General features: G+C 52.7%; 1 protein-coding gene across 1 annotated transcript in view; it reads right to left on the reverse strand.

Annotated features, from left to right (window-relative positions):
* Positions 1-20,880, reverse strand: part of LOC308057773 (hydrocephalus-inducing protein homolog) — a 77,257-nt gene that overhangs the window by 46,589 nt on the left and 9,788 nt on the right. The window contains exons 4-12 of the mRNA XM_080411824.1: positions 20,499-20,617; positions 18,209-18,432; positions 17,885-17,952; positions 15,689-15,924; positions 14,781-14,881; positions 13,394-13,529; positions 12,746-12,910; positions 9,296-9,448; positions 833-1,071 (exon numbers count right to left, since the gene is read on the reverse strand). Coding sequence (XP_080267950.1) covers positions 833-1,071; positions 9,296-9,448; positions 12,746-12,910; positions 13,394-13,529; positions 14,781-14,881; positions 15,689-15,924; positions 17,885-17,952; positions 18,209-18,432; positions 20,499-20,617 — 1,441 coding nt within the window. The remainder of the gene's footprint in view (positions 1-832; positions 1,072-9,295; positions 9,449-12,745; positions 12,911-13,393; positions 13,530-14,780; positions 14,882-15,688; positions 15,925-17,884; positions 17,953-18,208; positions 18,433-20,498; positions 20,618-20,880) is intronic.

Genomic DNA, 20,880 nt, shown 5'->3' on the forward strand with positions numbered 1-20,880 from the left:
GCGCTTTGAAAAGGCTTATTTTTTCTCCCATTTATAAGAATGTAGCCAGTTTCAGGCACACGCACTAGGATCCGTGAATGCCCCCTTCCGAGCTAAGCTCTTTCAGGTAGCACATGCAATTTATCCCACCCAACCTCAGCCAACTTCTCCTCTTCTCCCGCTCAGAGCTGCTCCTGCAGGCACCCTCGCTCGCTTCTGCCTCGGGCTGCCGCCGCCGCAGTGCTGGCAGACCGCAAGGAACGCAGGCAGGGGAAACGAGGGAAGAGCGAGCGCCTCTAATAAAGAGCGGCCCAGCAGGGGAACCGGGGAAGACGAGCAGACTGATGGATGATACAGGGCAAAGAAACTCTGCAGCTCCTCCAGGACTCCCAGGCAGAAGGGAAATAAACCAGCACCATTAATTCAGTCGAGGAGTTGCTAACAAGCTACCACCAAGGTTTTCCACTCTTGCGAGAGAATAGTCCATAGCGAGTGGAAAGGTAAGCAACGTTATTGCAAACAGAAATATGTTTATACTTGTAATGTAGCATTTTCCAGCAGGAGGTTTCTAGGACCTGCTGTTTTCCTCCAGCTCATTCTTTGATAAAGTACAGAAATAAATATATTCCAACTAAAAACAAATCGGGGACAATCTAGCAACTGGTTTCCATTTTGGTCGTTTCTGAGGGTATCTAACAACTTTCAAACGGCCATAGAACACTCCTAAAGGAGTTCCTGTGGCTTCGGTGAAGCAGAGCCAGGACCTCGAGCACTGAAGAACAACTAGCCTGAAGGACTACAGCAAAACTCCTTGCCGAGCCCACGTGGGAAGCGGGAGCCGAGAGATCCCTACCTGAAGTGGAGGCCCAAGTTGAGCTCTGGAGCAATGGGTTTGTCGGTGACAATCGTTGTGCCCGTGCCAACAGCCTGGACAGGGATGACGTAGGTGTGGCTGTTCTCTATGGACACCTTCACCTCATCCTCAAATCTCTCGGTGTCGTCCAAGTTTGCTATGATGGCCACAGACACCTCGCTCTCGGGGGGGATCACTCCTTTACTGGGTTCAATCCTCCAGCGCGAGCGTTTGCCAGCCTGTAAGATGAGCCAAACAGTAACTCAGGATGGAAACCATGGACCCTGGTCTCCTGCGGGATGCAGAAAAAGGATTAAAGACATGAGGGTAAAAACCATGAAGGCTTCCTTTCCCCAACTCGGAGCTACAGTGCCTGGAAACAGCACCCGTGCAGGAGCTCATACAACCTCTATTTTACCCTCCCTTAACAGACCCACTTTGTTAACCCAGCTTTGTCTGACCCAAGGGATGCTCACCCTCAGGAGAATGCTATTGTCCCTCCAGCCTCCCTCTTGGAGGGCACACCCAGGGAAGCCACTTGATATCTCCTGGCTTCCCGACAACGGTGGCCGGCTCTGCCGTAAAGGCTCCAGGCCAGAGGAAGCCAGGACTGCTCCAGTCCCCCCGCAGCAGCCACACGGCTGGGGGATACTGCTGAGACCCCAAAGAATAACTTTGCAAAAGCGGTTGATAAAACCCCAAAGTCTTCTTTCCCAAGAGTCAGGCTTCTCAACAGCCCCTCAAGGGCTGCAGCCCTCTGTTCCCACGGATCATCACCTGCAGTGAGGTGCCCCAAGGCCCTCTGCTTTGGCAAAGTCAGCTCTAAGTGTTTATAGCAGGGCAGCGAAACAAGAAGCAGAAAGAAAACCACAAGACATGTGCCCTGTGGGCACGGCCTGGGCTTCCCAAGCACTCTTTTCCTCTGGTTCCTCACGGGCCTCCCTCTACGGATGGGGCAACAGAGGTGCTGGACCCCTCCAGCCCACCTAAAGCCACATTCACAAGGAGCAAGCTCGCAGAAGAGAAATGCACGCAGTGCTCCCGGGCCAGCAGGAAATGCACTGGGATGCAGACACGTGGCTTTCAAGTGTCCGTCACAGCATCAGTGCTACATGCATCACAGTTCAGCGCTGTGTTTGGGATGGCAGGCACCACTCATCCAAAACTCTACAGTACTGTCGAGAAGAGGGTTACTTTCCTTTTCTTTTTCTTTTTTTTTTCCCTTTAAATAGAAAACAACGGTGTGCTCAGAGGCCTGACATGATAAAAGCAAGTGCTCGATCCAGGTGAAGTTAGCTCAAGTTTCCGTCCGTCAGGCTGGCAGCTCTGAGCTCTAACAGGACACCAGCCAGCCCAAGGGAGAAGAGCAGCAGAAAACCAAGCAGCACTTTGAAGTCACAGAAACATTTAAAATAACACCCCAAAATGACCTCTGCTGACAAGGTGAAGGCTAGCTGGAGGCCAGGGAAGCGATAACTTGCTGAGCATTCAGGGTCCCAGCAGCAAGCGTAGGTGCTCCAGCTACGCTAACTCCTTAGGCTGGCTGTGCCCTCCATGTAGAGCAGGTCAGGGCTGCATGCCTGCATCCCGTAACAGAGCGTGCCAAAGGCATCAAAACGATTCCGGGCACCAGCAACATTTATACACTCAGCTCCATTTCATTTGTCCTCTAGGGCTTCAAAAAAAGAGTCTTGAAAAAAATTTTTAAAAAAGCAAGATGAGACTGGGATGGAGGCAGGTGGCTGCCACGGGGTAAACACTGGGGCCTCACTGACCACGGAGGATTCCCACCAACCCTCCCCTGTGGTCCCTGCAGCTGGTCGCTGGCCTCGGAGGCATCGGCTGCGCTGCCGCCAGCCAAGGGCTACCCAGCCAGCTCATTCACACCGAGCCAGTGGGCGTCAGGTTTTCACTGACGTTAATGTACAACTTCTCCTCCGATTCACGCTGACACAGGGTAGCTTGCTTGAAAAGGAGACCCGATAGCGCTGCTCCAGAGGTGAATCTGCAAGTCTGCTATCTGACAAAGCTCATTTATCACAGCTTGGCAACAAGCCGGGCAGGAAATTGTACCCAAGGAACTATTACTGAGGAATAATGACAGGCTGTCTCGATGGAGCCAGACTCGCAGTGTCCCGGGGTGACCCAGCGCAGACCCACCGTGCCCTGCCAGGCCAACAGCCCACTCCGGAGGAGCACGATTTGCATCGCGTCCTCATCCTTTCCGTTAGCATCTGGTGTGGGTCCCAGGGGCAGCACAGCGCACCACTGAACAGGAGACCTGCCAGGACCAAAAGGCTCTGCCGGACCAGCTCCGCTCAGGTTTTTAGGTCAGCTTCTGCCTACACCGGTCCAGGCTGTGTCCCAGAGACAAGAAATCCCTTGGGAACACGCTAAAAGCATCCATCCCCCTGCTCTGAAGGCCAAAATCTAACTTCTGACAAGATCCCTGCTCCTCGCTTAGGCTTGAATGCTCCAGAACACGATGCAATAGCTGCACGTGCTGGGCAGACAAAGACAGCGGCTATTTCTGTCCCTGCAGGAGCTTGTACCACTGGACGCCAGAGTCAGAGCGCCAGGCAAGGGCTGGCATCAACCGCTTCGAGAAGCTCAGCGCTGAGATCGTTAGCTTCTCCTGGGACAGATTTCATTGGGAATAAGAGCTGCCAACGTTTGCTTCTAGCGGGCATCAGCGCGCATCAGAGACGGACGGCTGGATGGCTGCCCCAAGGGATGGCTGAGGAGCCACCACGCTGCCCTCTGCAAGTTACTTTGAGCCCGTTAAGTGAAGTCATCTGGTCATTCCGGCCTTGCACGAGTGAAAGAAGCAGCAGAACTCAACATGAAAAGTGCAGCTGTACTTTACCAAGCCATAGCTCTGGCGAGAGAGTGCTCACACCTCGTCAGGCGGATCCACCGACCCCGGTGGGGGTCACGCACGAAGGGGAAATAACCCCCCGCCACATCAGCTGCGCACGGAGCCTTGTCCCAGGGGCTTTAGCTGTCCTAAGGGGCGGGAGCCTGTGCTCTTCATAGCAGAGTGACTCCTCACCCGCACAAACGGCCAGTGGCAGAAAGAGCCCAGAAGCACCCTAAGGCCCACAGGGTGGGGATCAGAGCACAAGGCTGGCCGGATGCTCCCACCAGCCACCAGCCTCCTCCTGGCACCTCGGCACCAGCATCTCCTCGGCAAAATCAGGGGGACCGCTTTGGTTGAGCCTCTGCCCCAGAGCACCAGCAAGGAGATGTTTTGTGAAATCGAGGCAGAGCCTCTAAAGCCAGTGAAAAAAAAAAAAAAAAAAGAAGAAAAAAAAAAGAATTAAAGTGTGGCACTCACTGCCACCAACAACGGAGCCCAATTTGTCACACTTGCTTCAGCTAACAGCAGCTGCTGAGTGAGCCAACGAAGCTTGTCTCCATTTGTGTCCCCTGGCCATTGCTCAGCCCTCCAGGTCCCATCTGCCCTCCCCGCTGGGCTGGGGAGACCAGTGCCACCACTCTGCACATTGGGGCTCTCCAGCCAGGACACGGACACGGCTTGGCCAGCTGCTGCCAAGCACAGGATTGAACAACCAAAATCCTCCTGCTTTTCCCTCGGGAAGAGAGCTCAGCTGAGTCACTCTGGCCTGTAGCAGCGTAACTGCTTTGAAGACTTCTACCCTTCTTGAACCCTGTTGGCCAGCAGGTGCAGCACAACGTGACAAGTTCCCTTTTCCTAGATGAGCAGAGTAACAATTTCTTCCATTACTGAAACACAGCAATTTTGAAAGACCATGAACCCATAGAAGATACCGGATGCCATAAAATCCAAACTCTTCCCTAAGGCCAGGTTTCAGGCACCTTTTCCAAGGTCTCCTCCAAACCTTTGCTCCCCCTTTTAAGGCCCACGTGCCCTGGACCTAAGCCTGAGTGACACTGGGAGGGACACAGCCTTCTACCTTCCTTGGCTTTTGGTACAACCCCTCACCAGCATGAGATTGGATGCTCCTGGCCACGAGCCATGTTCACGACTGATGCTGTGTGTTTCCAGGCCCTGTCAGCTACAACAAAGGGCTCCGGCAAAACCAAACTGGGTGGAAATGCACAAACTGGTACTGCTGTATAAGCAAAACACAGCCTTTAAACCCAAACCAAGGGTTTCATTCTAAAGGTGAGCTTTTGGAGCACCATGAGGCTCTGGTGGGACAGCTCAGGAAAGAGTTAAGCCTATCCATCTTCAAAACTTCTGCTCACCTTGGAAGAGGCCACATATGCAGGGCTAGTGCTGCCCGTACCCTGGAAAGTTAATTTAACCCTGATTTCTAAACAGCACTGCAGATATCATGAGAAGGGCGCAGCACTGTCTGCCTCTGTCTCACTATGAGCAAACACTGACAGGCTGGCTAATTATTCAGCTGCTTTGGGGGCGGGGGGAGTGATTTACAGTAGATTTGAAAACCACCCTCTTGCTGATTGAAGTCTGCTCCGACTTCAGCGAGAGTAGCAGGGGAGAACTGCAGACAATGCTGATGTGCTCTTCAAAGCCTTCACTGCCCGCAACCTGCACGATTTGCTCAGAGAGCAACAGAATCGCCCGTCAGCCAGACCCAGAAACAGAGTCACTAAAGCAGCATCGGCACCGTTTGGAAGTTTATCTCCGTGTTTTGCGGTCTTTCCATATGGCCATTGCATTAATAAAAGCAATGTCATCAAAAGCTTGAGGGAATAAGCAATGAAATTAGTAAATGAAACAAATCCTGCACTACAGGGGAGCAGAGAGTATGAGAACTGTGTGTTCTGCCCTTGCTTACACCGCACCTGACCAACAGCCTTTATACGCTGCCTGAAAAATCCATGGAGTTATCCACAGCGAATACCAGTGACAAGATAACCAGGTACAGCTTTTTTTTAAAAAAAACAAAACCAACCAACCAAATCTTGGTCTAAGTTGAATGTGGCAGCAGCTCATCCCTGGGAACGCAGAAGGGGATCTGCACTGAGCCACCAGGCACCCTCCTGAAGACAACCCAGCTGGCTGTACAAGCACTGCTGGAAACCAGGCAGCAGTGAGCTTCACCTGGAGCACAGGGCTCTGGATCAGGGAGCTCAGGGCTCAGGCTGAAGGAGACAGGACCCCGCATTACGACTGTCATGAGACGAGGAAACCCCAAGGAAGGTTTTCTCTCTCCTCCTTGTTACAAGGCACTGGGAAACCATTTGCCACCCTGCGGTAGCACATAACAGACCCAGCACGGGGGTTATGCAGGCAGAAGAAAGCTGCCACTGATTAAGAAAAATTACACCCTAGGCCTGTCTTTTCTTTCCTGATCACAGAGACGTGATACGCAGCTGCCTTCTGTGATGCCAAGAGATGACAACCTTAGCAGTCACACAAAAGATCCCTGAGAAGACAGCATGACAAAGAACAAGTAGGAAATGATCTAAGAACGATGCTTTTCCCTTTCTGCAGGGAGAGCAAACACTTCCATCAGGCCATAACAAGCCTTTGGCACTTGTCAATACGGCAAAAATCAGACACTTCAGAAGGCAGGAAAAGAAAATGACAGCGGAGCAAGGAGGAGAAACAGCCGCTTTTGTCAGCAGGTTACATCAACCCCCAGCTAAGCTGCAACAGCTCCTTCATGTTGACCCATTGCTCCAGTCATTTTTACCCAAGACAGACACAAATCCCCCCCTCGCTGGATCCAGAGGATTCCCTAACAGGCTGGGCTGCCTGGCAGCTGGGAAAGCAATCTGACAGGGAAAAGCACACCCGACAGACACAGGATTCACTGGGTGAGCACAGGACGACACACTGGTCCCAAGGGTCGCAGATCTGCAGACACCCTGGCAAGCAGGGATAAGCCAACCGAGGACGCAGGTATGCAGTCCCTACACCCCTCTTCCCACCCAAAAAGCCCCATCTCAACACACAGATTTGGCGGGTTTTTATTTATTTTCTTCTGGTGGCAGAGATGCTCCCTGCTGCTCCCTGCAACTGAGAACAGAACAGACACAACTCACCCAGCAGAGAGGAGAGGGGTACAGGGAAGCTGGTGCCTGAGGGGAACTGCAAGTAATTCCTGAAGTCACTATCCCAAAGTGAAGTTCACCACAAATCATCCTGGCTTGCTCAGGTAATGATCTTGTCTCCCCCAAAGCGAGCAGCAAGCTTGCCTTAACAGGAAGAGCAATTTTCACTCGACGGTTAAGAGTACCATCGAGGTGGCAGCACGGCCATCTGCATTACAGCATTTTCCTTTTCTGTTTCAAATAAGACACCAGCCTTTCGTTTGCCCTGTGGCTGCCTCTTCAGTTAACCTCATTCAGTTTGTCAAGCTGCCCGTCAGTCTGCATAACATTCCCGATGCAACGCTCCTGTGAAAATTTCAGCCAATAACTCGCTCCTTCGAGTGGAGACCATGACCTCTGAGCCTCACAGCCACCGTTTGCAGATTGGCCAACAAATGGGAGACAGGGAAATGACGGCTCACCACCCTGCAGCAACCTCCAAGCAGGAATCAGAGCAGTGGCTTTGGCGCTTTACAGGACACAAGGCTTGGGTTCAGGGACACGGGGGAATGAAGGATGCCTGTGTCACCCATCGGCTGGGCTAAGGCACAGCCCAGCCTGCTCCGCTCTCAGATGGACACGTGCACGTCACCCTGACACCCGACTGCATCTCGGGCTTTATCTCCACAATTATTCAGTCCCCTCTGCTTCCCGTCAAGGAGCTGCCAGGCAGCGTAAGGCAGCCAAGGGCAAAACTTCAACTGGGGCAGCAAAAGAGCAGCAGAGCAGGCAGCTGCTGAGGGCCAGGGCGCAGCTCGGGCACATCTCGCCCACGCCCGCGTTGCTCCCATCAGGCAGCCTCAGCAGCACCGTGCCCACAGTCTGGCTGAAGAGCCCTTGGTGAAGCGGCTGATGGAGCAGGTCCCCAGGACCTGCCTCCTGGCACGTCTCCATGAGAGCAGCAGCTGCCCTGAAAAGCAGAGATGCTCACCATGGGGGAACTCGGCCCCGTGGAGTCAGCAGGAGGGATCACCACACACACACAGAGTAACAGAGCAGCTGGGGCTGGCGAGACCTCTGGAGACCATCTGGTCCAAGCCACTGCTCAAGCAGAGCCCGTCTTCATTGCAGGGAAAGAAACCGTCCCTGAGCCACCTCGTATTACTGCTCTAGTGATCGATCAGCCCCAGGATTGGCAGGGATGGCGGTGAAGCACGACAGGCTTTATTGCCCAGTCCCATGGGTTAGGGCCCTGAGGCAACGGAGGGGCAGATGTACCCTGCAAGCCCCCCGGCGACACCGCGAGCTGCCCGGGGAGGAGGGAAGGCATTGCACCGGGGCAGCAGGACCCCAACAGCTCTGCGGGTCACTGCCTGCGACAGGCATGCAAACCCATCATTTCAACACCAGTACCAGCCATCCCTGGTGGCTTGCTCTCGCCACAGATGGCAAGCGAGTTTTCATGGTGGATTCAAAGAAATCTGCCCTGGGAATCCCTCCCCCACTTGGAGGTTACCGTTGTCCCCCAAACAGCTGGAAAAGCAGCAAGGAGGAAATTCGCCCCCCTCCTCCTTGGCCCAGGAGGCTGAGCCTGGCCTCTCGCACGCTGCCTGATGCTTTACCCGCAGACCCAGCCAAGCCCACAGAGCCAGGCCTGGGTGAACCAGCTCCACAAATCCCACCCACCTAGCGTGGAGCAGAACAAACCTCCTCCCAACCCTGTTTTTAAGCCCCTCACAGATCCCACCTCCAGTGAGCGGCACATCCCACCCAGCCTCTGCACAGAGCCCTCCCTGGCTGCACCAGCCCTGCCCCCCCTGCCAGGGCAGCGACCCAACCTCCTCCTGCCACCTGCCACGCAGCTTGTCAGCTGCAGCATCCATCAGTTCAACGGCCTTTCCCTGCGGCTGGCCCCCGGAGATGCTCTGCAACGTGACGGAGCCCACAGACTCTGTAGCTACACAACCCTTACCGTTCTGTGTTTGTGCAATGCCACAGCTGGTCGGGCCCCCAGCAGGTGTGAAACTCACCTCACCACAAGCAGGCCGAGGACAAACTTCACACCCCAGACTCTGTCACAAACAGCAGTCTGACACAAAGCAAACGCAGACCTAATGGGGAAAGTGTCGGGAAATCCATGCCCTTCCAGGAGCAAAGGGCCACAGGGGCCTCTTGATCTCTGAGCTCCAAAGACACGACTCTCCGTTAAATACCCTCCAGAAAACAAAGGGAAAACCTGTAAAGATGATCCAGACTCCTTTCTGCACAAACGTCTATGCAAGCTGTCTACTTTACTGAGGGGGTGCCCCAGCTAAAACTGCCCCCAGAGCCAGGCTCCTCTCGCTGCGTTGGGACGGAATATCTTGCTTTCTCTCCGAGACAGCAATATGGAAACGTTGCATGTAAAAATCAAGCCACAGGCTGCTACAGACCAGTCAATTTTCATTGGGAAACAGCCCCACAGATACTTACCATCTCTACACAGAAGGATGCAGGGATGACAGCCTGATTGGAGAGGTGGAGACTTTTGGACGCATCTTGCAGAACTTCAATACTGCCAAAATTTATCTCCCTCGGATGCACGTAGACAACTGGTCCTTCTCCAACGCTCACTAAAGAGACATTCTGCTCCAGGAAGCAGGTAGGAAAGAAAGGAAAAAAAAAGCAGGGGAAGTTAAAAAATACGAGACAGCTCTAAGGGTCCTCCTCGACGAGGCGATAAGTACGGCTGTTGGAAGTTTTCAGCGTTGCAAGGCTGAAACAGAAGGCCCGGGGCAAGTGCAGGCTCGGGAGCGATCCCATCTGAAAGCCACAAGCTCCCGTTCTCAGGGGACAGAGAAACCCTGGGTCCCACGCTTTCCTTTCCAGACCTCCTCCACAGTTAGCTCTCCTTTCTCTGCCTTGTGCCTGCTCCCGCTCCTTCTGCCGCTCAGCCTTGCCCCAAACCTCCCTGATCGCTGCTGCTGCACAGCGACACTTGGACAGTTACTTCTCTGACATTCCCAAAAATGCACCTCTGCAAACCAGCACAAGCCAGAAGCGAAGCAGGCTCTTCAGAGCAGAGATCGTGCAAGTTATGGCCTCTGATGTGTGCCTAGGTGTATTGCCGGTATGACACGAATAACAGGCATTAATTATTCATTACATCATTCAAGCGGTGTTTTTTCTCTTGACAGTCAGACCCAAAAAGCTTTCTCCTTGCAGAACTGGCACAGACTACTGGAGGAGGAACACAGATCCCTTTGCTAAACCACCTTCCCACATCATTAAAAACAATGAGAATTTGTCCAGTCTTGCTGTGGATTTCACTGGTTCCAAACACCTGAACACTTCAACAGGATCTGAATGCATAAAACTCCCAATGCTGACCAGACGCTGTATGATTCACTGGAGGGCACAGAGTACGATTTAACCGAAAAAGAAACCAGCCTCCACCGTGTACAACCTTTAATGATGTCTGGCTCAAGGAAGTGGTATTGACAGCTGTCAGAATCACCAGCCCAACTCAGCCAGAAGCAGCAGCAGCATCCAGAAATGCTCATCCCTTGACAGGGCACTGCTGCGTGCAACTAAGCACCAAAAAAAATCACCTACCAAGGCTGGGGCCTCAAAAATAAGGAACTGAAGCCATGCACGACGATGCATGTCTGGGCGATGCTGCCCAAAGCTCCCAGGAAGGAGGAGCTGCAGGGAAGAGCTGCGCCTCGCCAGCCAGCTCAGCTTCCTGGTGACAGCGGGACAGCAGCAGCAAAGGTAGGGCAGAGCCCTTTGGAGATGAGCGCAACAACATCTGGAGGATGCCCAGGTGAGCTGGCTTCTGTCAGCCTGTGTACTAACACCACGCATCCTCACCACCAAGGAGAGGGCTTCAAAAACCCCAACCCCTTTGTCTACAGGGTTCTTAAAAGGGACAAGAAAAATGCCATGCAACAGCGTTACAGGCAACATGGCACAGGGAAAGGAAGGCAGCAAGAAGAGATGGCAGCTCTGCCATCGGCAGTATTGCCACAGCTACAGACACAGCCACCAGCCACCCCCCCACGCCCCCCCCAGCACCGCTGGCTTTGTCAACAGGTAGGTCATGTCACATTTGATCACTTAGGAACGAAGAGCATCTGACCCTGGCGGACAGCTGTGCTCGAGTGCCCGCTTATTCTGACAGCGGCCAGCTGCCAAACCCCCTGCACACGAGGCACACGAGGCTGCCTTGCCACCAGTAACGCCAGGGCTGGGATTTACCAGCTCCTTCATGCAGATGATACACACCAGACTGGAGCTGGCACGTGGTCACCTGCAAACAAAATACCTGACAACAGAGCTGTGGAGGGACTCTGCACGACCTGGATGAAAGATCTGTACCACGTTCCGCCTGAAACGGTGGTAAAGACCAGGCATCGAGACTGGGCACCGCAGCCTAAGGCAAGAACGAGCTTTGAAGTTCTATTGGAACACGCAGCCATTCCCAAGGTCAGACTTGCAGCCGTACGGGTAGGATCTGCCACCAGCGCAGGACGTGTAACAAGACAGCCAGCTCTTCTGCCAGCCCAGAAAGCTTTGGGTGCGTCAGCTACCAGGGAACTACTGGAACTGCACTGCAACCAGAAGACAGACCTATAGAAAATGCAGCACATCTAGTCCTTTCTTTAGGGACAGCTATGATTCTCCAGCTGAAATGCTCGCCCTTTGGGCAAAACATCAACACGTTCATGTCCAAATAGAAAAGATTACAGTAAGGTCAACTTTCAATTTATAAATTGTTAGCCCAAGGGTAAAAGCTTTTCAAGGGACCTGCAGCTCAAAAACCAGGTGACAGTTAAACAACTGGCTATTCCAGTGGGGAGAAACCCTCCTCTTCCAGGGAAGCATGCCTTCTATCTGCGAGCAACTGTTTTGTCAAACGTGAGACTTCCCTGCAAAGCCTGCATTGCCTGGCCTTGCTGTTGACTGGTTTACATGCACATCCCCAGCAGCCTGGGGTGAGATGATCAGTAGCATCCAGGGGATTTGGCATCATCGTTTCAATTCATTTTATAAAAAGTTTATATCCCTGCATTTGCTTTCAAAATGCCAGCCTTCCTTTCCATTACAGAAAGCTTCAGGTTCTCAGGAATCCTCTGATATCCCCTTCCATGCTCAGAGAGAGGACAAGACATTTTAAAACAGCTGCTTCAAAAGTTAATCTCCTTTTAAATTCAAAAGGTTTTTAAATTAAATTATTAACTAAATTTGTTCTCTGTTTCAGCCAGTGGAAGCCAGGACACCACATACAACATTCTCTTGCCTACACTTTGTTGCTGCTGTATATGCCTGAATGCCAATGTCTTGTAGGAGGCTTTAGTCCAGGAATGCTTCACCTCACCCCTTCCCAAGTTTGGTAGGGAAAAAAAACCAACAAAAACAGTCTGTGCTCCAGATGCAAGCAGCGTGGAGTCTCATGCATCTTTGGCTGGGGCTTTTGGCAAAGAGATACGATGGATATTTCTCAGGCGGGATGGACCTGACTTTCATGAAAGCTTAAATCCAGCTTTACAGAATTCATCATTTCAGCACGGCCTCCTACACCGCCCTTGCTTTAGCGGCATGCAGCAATGTCCCCGTGTGCTCCTGAACAAAAGTTCTAATGAAGCAGCAGTTGCTGCTCATCTAATAATGCAGGAGAGCGAGAGACCCAGGAATTGTTCTGGGTTTCAGGCTGGGCTTGTTATCCCGCCTCACACGCCCATAATTAAACACATCTCAGACACCTAAGAGGACACCACCCTTCTCTAGGTATTAGCTGTTACTTATGCCACGAACCCCTTCTTTCCTTGTCCACACCAGCCACATATGATGACCTTCTCCCTTTCCCTGGCAGAACCCCTGTACACTTTATGCCCCACCAAGATGAGTCACACAAAGGCACGCATCTCGCCTAGCACTCACCAGCGGGAAACTTTCATTCCCAAACACTGAGACACTAGCAATAGTGTCCTGCCTTCCTATCGCCTGGGCTTCCAGCGTAAACGGGATCTCCACCGAGCTGTGAGGCTGGATAATCCCACACGGCACAGGGCTGGAGTACCACACAGCAGCATCCTCCTTGTGCTCCTGTAAGGGACAGAATCAAAGACAACAATTGTCAGAATGTGACAGAACCTCAGAGTCTGAGGAAACTTCAAGCTCCTTAACATCTACCACAGCAGCAATTCACCCACATTTTTAAAAATCCCTAGGAGAAAGCAGAAAAGCACAACACAAGGTGCAAGATTTATATGGGGCTAAGTAGCATCCTCACAGGGTCCAAAAGCTGCTGCACCCACAAACACCCACTCCGGTGCTGGTGGCCTCCTTGCAGCCGCTTTTCACAACCTTCAAAGTTCTCCTGCATGAAAGCACCCCAAAGACTAGAACCAAAACTGCTTCCTAAAGAGTTCAAACCGCTCCTGAAGTTCATATTCAGGTAGCCTCCCGTTCTCTGCAAAACTTGAGGTTTGAACACTAAACAGCAAGGTCTTCTCCAAACCCCCTTTTTTTCCTAATAAACCCCTCGATAACGATGTTGGAGGGCAGGAGGCGAACGCAATGCCAAACCTGAGGAAGGACTGCATAGCAGCCTGGAAGATCGCTGTTGTTCACAAGGGTCAGTGTCCGCTCGTAAGGGAATTTCAGAAAGCACCGTCCGAACCTCAGAACAGGGCTGAGCACGTGCAGCGGAGGAACCACACACCTGGGTGAAGAGATGACCAAAGGGAATTAGAGACACTGAGAGACTGTAGAAGTTGTTCACTCCCCAAACAGCATGAAATAGAGACAAGGCATTTGTCTCTGCCAGATAGACATTTCCTACCTCTACAGCAATCACTCACCTCTAACTTCTTTTTTCTCAACAGCCTCTTGTAAAGGAGGGGCAGACCCCGAGACTCCCGTGGCAGAGGCTGCCCAGTGCCCTGCCCCAGTGCTCTCTCATCAAGCTTTGCCCCTCCTTTGCCCCGGGAGGCCGGCAAGGACCCTCCCACAGTCCCAGCAAGGCACGAGCTCTGCGGGAGCCTTCCCGCTGAGGATCAGCGCTCCCCAAAGCTCAAGGAAAACAAGACTCCAGCATCTCAGTAAAAGCAACTCCCTCCTCTCCCGTACCGCTCTCGCCCTGCCTGAAACCTCAGCCGCTTGCCCCCGCGATGGAGGGCACCAGCACCGCCTGCCTCTCGCACTGGGTGACCAGCCTCTCCCAGCTCCTGCAGCTGCCTGGGTCCTCCACCCACCAGCCCACACACTGACTCTTCCCATTCCCACTCGTTTTACAAAATTGCAGCCCAGGCACCGCCTGGCTGACCGCCTGGGAGAGGGAACAGCACCAGCGAACTGCGTCCCTCTTGTCATTAAACTGGCACCCGCTGCGGCGCAACGCCATTGAGCGTGGCTGCAGCAAGAGCAGCTTTTGGCTTAAGTCTGGGAATGTTCATGCTCAAGAGAACCAGAGAAAGCTGAGCTCACCTGCCACACCAAGGACGAGTTTCCCCTTTAGTTTCCCCCCACCAGTCCTGCCATAAGCCCCTTTCCCATTTGCACACGCCTTCACTAACTGAGCCAGACCCCAGCTTTCAGCAGGCTGCTCGCTGCCTTCCAAACAAATGCTGCATTTTGGGCCAACCCAGCACAAGCCCACCGCTTGCAGGGAGAAGCAGGGGCAGCCCTTTGCAGATTCGTTACTCCTCAAGTCCCAGACGACAGGCCAACAAGGAATATAAGCACTGTTGCCTTCAAAACAGAACAAGAAAGGCACAGCCCTGAGCACTGAGCACAGGTGCTTCTCAACACGGCCGCTGGCAAAGCACGGCTGTGCTCACAGTGAGCTGGGCAGAACCAGCTCATGAAGCACCATTTCTCCTTTGGGGCGGCAGCCAGCACACCACACGCCAGGCAGCGTGCTGGGCCTGGCTACGCGGGGAAAGGTGGCCAGCTGCAAGGAAAGCACCGGTACCTGGCTGTGAGAGGCAGCGCCAACACCTCCTGGCCAACACCATCCACGTCCAGCACCAGCGCCAGCTCGTATTGCCTCACCGTGTTGGAACACAGGGTGACCTGGTAGAGGAGAAGAGCAGCGTCAAATACTTCAGCACTCCCAGAAGCCATCAGCCACGCACGCGTGGTGTCCTGCACTTCTCCTTCCACGCTAAGGAAAGGGAGCGTTTTGCCTTGGTTCTGCTGCTGCTCCACGTGTGGACCACTGCCTTTCCCAGGAACAAAACTCTGCTGACAAACCCCACCTGTGAAATACACCTTGCACACCAGGGCACGTGTAAGCTAAATCAAAGCACAACTCATGGTCTACTCACCACTGTATTAAGGGACCAATTTTTCATCCCAACTACAATAGCGGGAACCCAGGGGAGATCTGTTGACTTTCCCAGAATGAGTTCAGCTTTACAGTGGGAAGCTGAGGGCAAAACGTGGCCCAGCAAAAGCTGTGCAGTTTGTTCATGGCTGCTGGAGCTTTCTCAGCCCCCGCTGCAGTGAATGCAACTCATCCTGCTCAACAGGAGAGGAAAAATAAGACCGGGAAGAAAAGCAAACTGCTTTATGCAATGGCATCTCTCTTTTCAACAGCCACCTTCCGTCCTCACCCTTCCTCGGCCCCCTTCAAATCAAACAAATCGCTCTAAGCAGCTCAGAAACACACGCACGGCTTCTGTGCTTGACCACACGATACGTGATCCTTGGCTTACGACTCTGGAAACAAAACGCTGCTCCATCCCAGAGTCCCTCAGCTAACAAAAGCCCATCTCTTACTTGGTTATGCCCAAAGCCAGCAGCGCTGCAGCCCTCGCGCGCGTCACTGACGCTGCAGCTCCACCTGTTGAAGCACGTATGGCCGGGCTCATCCCATACCTGGATATCCAGGGCTCCTTGGGAGCGGATGATGCCTTTGCAAGGCATTATGGTAAATTCCATTGGCTTGACGTGATGTTGGGCTCCCTTCCTCCAGGACAGGCAAGCGTTGTCTGAAATCTGAGCAAAACTGGTGACGCTGCGCTGTCCCGAGCCATCGCCAGGAATGCGAAGGTTGAAAGTCACAGGCACCAAGGAGGTGTTAGTGAGGCGACACGACAGGGTGTGAGGAAAGCCTGGGAAGGTGAGACAAATATCAGTTAAGTCCCCAGTTACGCTGTGATTCCTGTTGCAACTCTCCTGTTAGGATAAAACCCTGCTTGGAGTTGAGCTCTTGTCAATGTGCACGGCAGGTAACTGAGAAGCTCAGGGAGGAGCGAGTTGTGGCTGAAGTTGCCTTTTCTCTCGACGGCCGAGCTTGCTTCCTTGGGCAATGGGCAGCGGTGCTGGTGCTGAAGAGCACAAGTCTCTCCTTAACTGTGAGGAACCCTCTCACCTGCCCCCAAACCAGCCCCAACTCTTTCTCACTGACGAGCGTGCATCCAGACAGACCATTTATCCTGAAAATTCAGCCTGTAAAATTCCCCATTAACTCCATGAACATTCCCCCGGTTTTCAATATATGAAAGTAGCAGATTTTCCTTACTGTAGCTTCTCTTCAATAACAAGGAAGGACGAAATTGGGCACTACAACATGATGCACAGCACTCTGATGCAGCTTCCCTAGGCAGGATCCTTAAGGCAGCTCCTGTTTCGGGGCAGCCAGACTGAGCACAGCACGACTGAGCACAGGACAACTCAGCCCACCCCACTGCAGGCAAACCTGACGCTTCCTTAGAAACGAGCAGGAACGTGTCTCGCCTTACCTAACAAACGGGGACATCACATCCTCGCTGCCTTTGATTACTGCCCGCAACGCCTGACATCACTTTAGCTCTGACACTTGCTTTCCCTAATGGAAAACCAGTGATACAACCACACTGGGTGGCAGGGGATGTGCTGCAGAGGCAGGACACCAGCCCGCAGCTTGCTCTGGAGCGGACACCAGCTCTGCCAGAAGGAGACACCTCCCATGCCCTGCTTACCAAGCGCTATTTGCATACAGACAGGGAGGAAAACCACCTGCAGGCACAGCAGAGGTTTCTCCCGTGCCCATCAGCAGTGAGCATTGCCCACCGCCAGCAATTACTCCGGCCGGGGGGCAGGGGGGGCACAGAAAGGACACGCACAGACTGCACAGCCCCAAATGGGACCGAAGTCGCCAGAGGCAGACAACAGTCAGCAGCACAGTTACAAGAAGCAAAAATACAATAGCTGCCTTCAGCTGAAAAGGCCTTGTTAACGAAATCAGATTAAGTAGGATGAACCTCCTATTACACAACCGTATTCCTGCCCAGTGCGTTTCTTGTGGGTTTATTTATTCAAAAGGAAACACAGCAGTGGCAGAGTGGTGACGCAGGGAGAGGGGGAAGTGGCTCGGGGAAGGTAATGAGCTTACTTAAAAAGCCCACAAACATCATGAAAACACAGAGGCATCCAGGGCGCAGAATGATAACGGCCCTTCAATCAATCCACAATTGATTTCACATTTAAGCTTTAGATCGTCTCAGTAAAAAGCCTTTTGTGAGACTCGAGATGGAGAATCAGAATCTGCATTTCAATGGAGACACTGGGGCTCAGCCACCCGCTCCGTCAGCGCTTCAGCTGGGGAAGGAGAAGGAGCCCACATCTCTGGGGACATCAGTGCCCAACGCAGAGCTACTGCCTGGGCTTATTACCGGGCAGGTGATAACGAGGAGCCCTCACGGCACAAATCAACATCTCACACTAAAGGTCAAGTGGGGTAAGCATTCGCCCCGAGCAGCCACAGGCTAGCGTGTGGCTCAAATGCCCTTCTCCTTCAGCCCCAACCCCCGGGCCCTTCTGGGACAAGGGCTTTCACCATCATTCTGCCGCCAAGGATTGGCGGGCTGGGGCTGAGCAGGCTCTGAGGGCACCAGAAAAATACTGGCTTGCTATTCCTTTGGCCCTGTTTGCTCTCACAACAGCAAAACACCACCTGAGCAAGCGGCAGCCCTGCTTTTAACACCCTGAAGGCTGCTGTGGAGGAACACAAGCGACAGACGCTCTTCAAGTGCTTCATTTCAGTAAGGCACAGACCTCCCGACCTGCGGTCCAAGCCCAGGGCACACTCACCAAAGGAGACATCGCCGAAGTGGAGGGAAGGTACATTGAAATGGAGAGTCGGTCCAATGACACAGCCCCTGTAAGGACAAAGGCAGAGGAGGAACTGGCTTGGTTAAAAAGAACTGCAAAGCATTCAGCTTTTGTTACCACCGGGACAGATAAAAGCTGGTCTCAGCACCACAGTGGGTTTCAAACCAACCCGTCACCCTCGTGCTCGACTAAGACATTAGACAACACTTTTTTCTCTGCTCCATCACCAAATGAGGTAGGTGGGAGATGATTACCCAGAGATGGCTACAGATGTGCCCACCAGGCTCCTAGAACCCTCCTCACCTGACAGTCAAGGTCACAGGCTCAGGGGATCCACCCACACTGAACCGGAATTCTTCTGTGAATGGCCCCAGGATGGTGGAACTGAAGGAGATCCGGAGGATTTGGAGGCCATCTGGTGAAATGATGCCCTCCTGGGGGTGGAAGGAGAAGCAGGAGCCCAGAGCCGTTGCTGGAGGAACCAAGCTGAAGGGGGCATCGATGACTCCTTTGTTAAACAGGATCGCCTGCAGCAGCAAGAAATCAAAATGGAAATACATGAGGAATCTTCCTTCCTTACAGAAGGCTGATTTCTTCTCTAATTAGACATCTATAAAAGGGCAGAAGATACTGTGTGTTGCTGCTTGGCTGAAGCTAAAGAACACGCAACGGGACAGGTTCTTCCTTTGGGCTTTTGCATGCAGAACAGCGATAACTTCACAGAAACGGAGTCACCCTGGGTTTATTCCACTGACACAGAGCAGTCCACTGGGCCTTGCAGTGCAGAGGACGTGCTCAGCATCACCAAGGCGATGCAGACCTGCCCCAAAGAGCAGCAAAGGGCGGTCGCAGCATTACTAGCGCATCGCCACCTCACTGCTTCTGCTCCAGACGAGCCCAGTCCCGCCAAGGGCAAAACACATTCAGCTCCCATTGCCGCCAACAAGCTCATCTGATGTGGAAAATACCTCGGGACAGCCCTATAACCAGCTTCAGCAGCACTCCCCGGCTCTGCTAGGGTACGTCAGTGAGGCTCATTTTATTCTTTTCTTTCATCTGAGAGTCTCTCTGTCTTTGCTCAACCAGACACGTCAAGAAAGGGCAAGAGTGAGGTGCATGGCAGCTCCACCTAGTCTAAAGAATTTCTCTTTCACAAATATTCGCAGCCATCATCTGCTAATTTACCATTATTTACTGTTCCAACAAGCGACGCAATCCTGCGGCGCTTGGTGAGATTCAGCTCTCTTCACGTTCAGCAAGGAGCGCCCACACCTGCCTGTGAGTACCAGCACGCTGCTGGTCACCAGACCTACCCAAAAGCAAAGCTCTACAGTTTCCGATGGCTGCAGGTGACATCCTGCCATTTCTGCGCTCCCAACTACCTGATCTGGAGGTTTTTTCCCTAATTTCTGTCCCCACAAAACCTGTCAGAAAAACTGAGACAGAAGCAGACATACAGCCCTTATTTTCCAGTTTTGCAGCTGCTGTTGAAAACATTCACCTATTCCAACTCTGCACTGGTAACTGGAAAACTGCTCATGTGTTTTACACCTTAGTTACAAATTGCACTTAGGGATCCTATGCTGAGGTTTACCTCCAGTCTGGCTGCTCCATACAGCACCTAAAGTATCATCTACTTATTCACATTTTCTCAAGTAATGAAAAAAAAAATAATTTATATAAATAGACTCCTCCATAAAGTATCAGCATTAAAAATGCATAGAGCGCACAATATTTTGGAAAGAAAACCCCTTAACATGTCCTTCCCTGCCACAGTCAAGCTTTTGAAAGTGTCTGGCACGACGTATTGCCTCATTTTCTACCTCTTTCAGTTGCTGTATTTTTTTGGGGGGGTTAGATTTTTGGGGTTTGGGGGGTTTGTTTTTTGGGGTTTTTTTGGGGGGGTTTGGGTGGGGGTTTTTTTGTGTTTTTTTTTTTTTTTTTTTTTTTTGACAGAAAACTTGCCACCATGGGTGGGGGGAGGGAAAGCTCCTCTGCTTCATTTCCAGAACTGCTCTGCTCTGTTCATAGAGCCAGAGGGGCACCAGGTCTGAAGGGTGGCAGGAGGCTGCTCAGCAGGGACAGCGCTCCCGGTGCCTGCGCGGGCAGCTCTGCGCGGGGAGCCTGGCCGGCTTCCCTCCGGCGCCAGGGACCAGCAGGATGCACTTCACTGAAAGGTGTTTGCAACGGACTCGAGTTGGAACACAACACGTTTGTTCCAGCTGCTTTTTAACCGCCAGGGTACAAAGGTGCAGTGACTCTAGGGCTGAAACAAAAGCCTCTGGATCCCGACCTTTTTGACCCGGTGTTGCTTTCATGTGTCAAGGGCTGGTTTTTCTGCACGAAGCCTCCCAGCTGGTCTCAAAGGGAGGTTGCCAAAAAGCAGCGACTGGGGCTTTGGGAACAACAGACACACCCTTCAGACCCCATCAAAACTATCCAGATTCCGTAAAACCTCCCACATTTCACTCACGTCAAATATTCCGTGCTCACAACTGCCGGCGTTGCCAGAAATCCCACAGGCCCACAAAGCTCACCGCTGCCCCAGGAGCCATCAGGATCCACCCCAACCCCGGAAAACCCCACTGCTCACCTCATAGCTCTGGGCTGATCCAACAAAAACCTTCCCGATGTCCAGCTGGTCAAAGCTGAAGCGCAGCTGGGGCCCTATGCCGCTCCCTTTGATGCGCAGGGGCAGCCTGGTCTCACGGCCTGGGGAGAGATCGCCATGTCAGGACGGAATTCCTTCTGTTCGCCTGGATTTTCCAGGCAGCCTCGGAGTCAGTCCCTGACTCCGGGCTGGGTGGCACCAGCACTAGGTGCTCTGCGAGAAGATACAGGACCCCTCTCTTCCCTCAGAAGATATACTTTGGGGCTGGCTTCTCATTTTTAACCGAGTCCTTGGGCTGCTTTATAACTTAGCAATCACTTTGCACCCTGAAGAAGATATGCTGCGCATAAAAGACGATTTCGGA

The sequence above is a fragment of the Falco punctatus genome (assembly GCF_963210335.1).
Source record: "Falco punctatus genome assembly, contig: scaffold_34, whole genome shotgun sequence".
NCBI lineage: Eukaryota > Metazoa > Chordata > Aves > Falconiformes > Falconidae > Falco > Falco punctatus.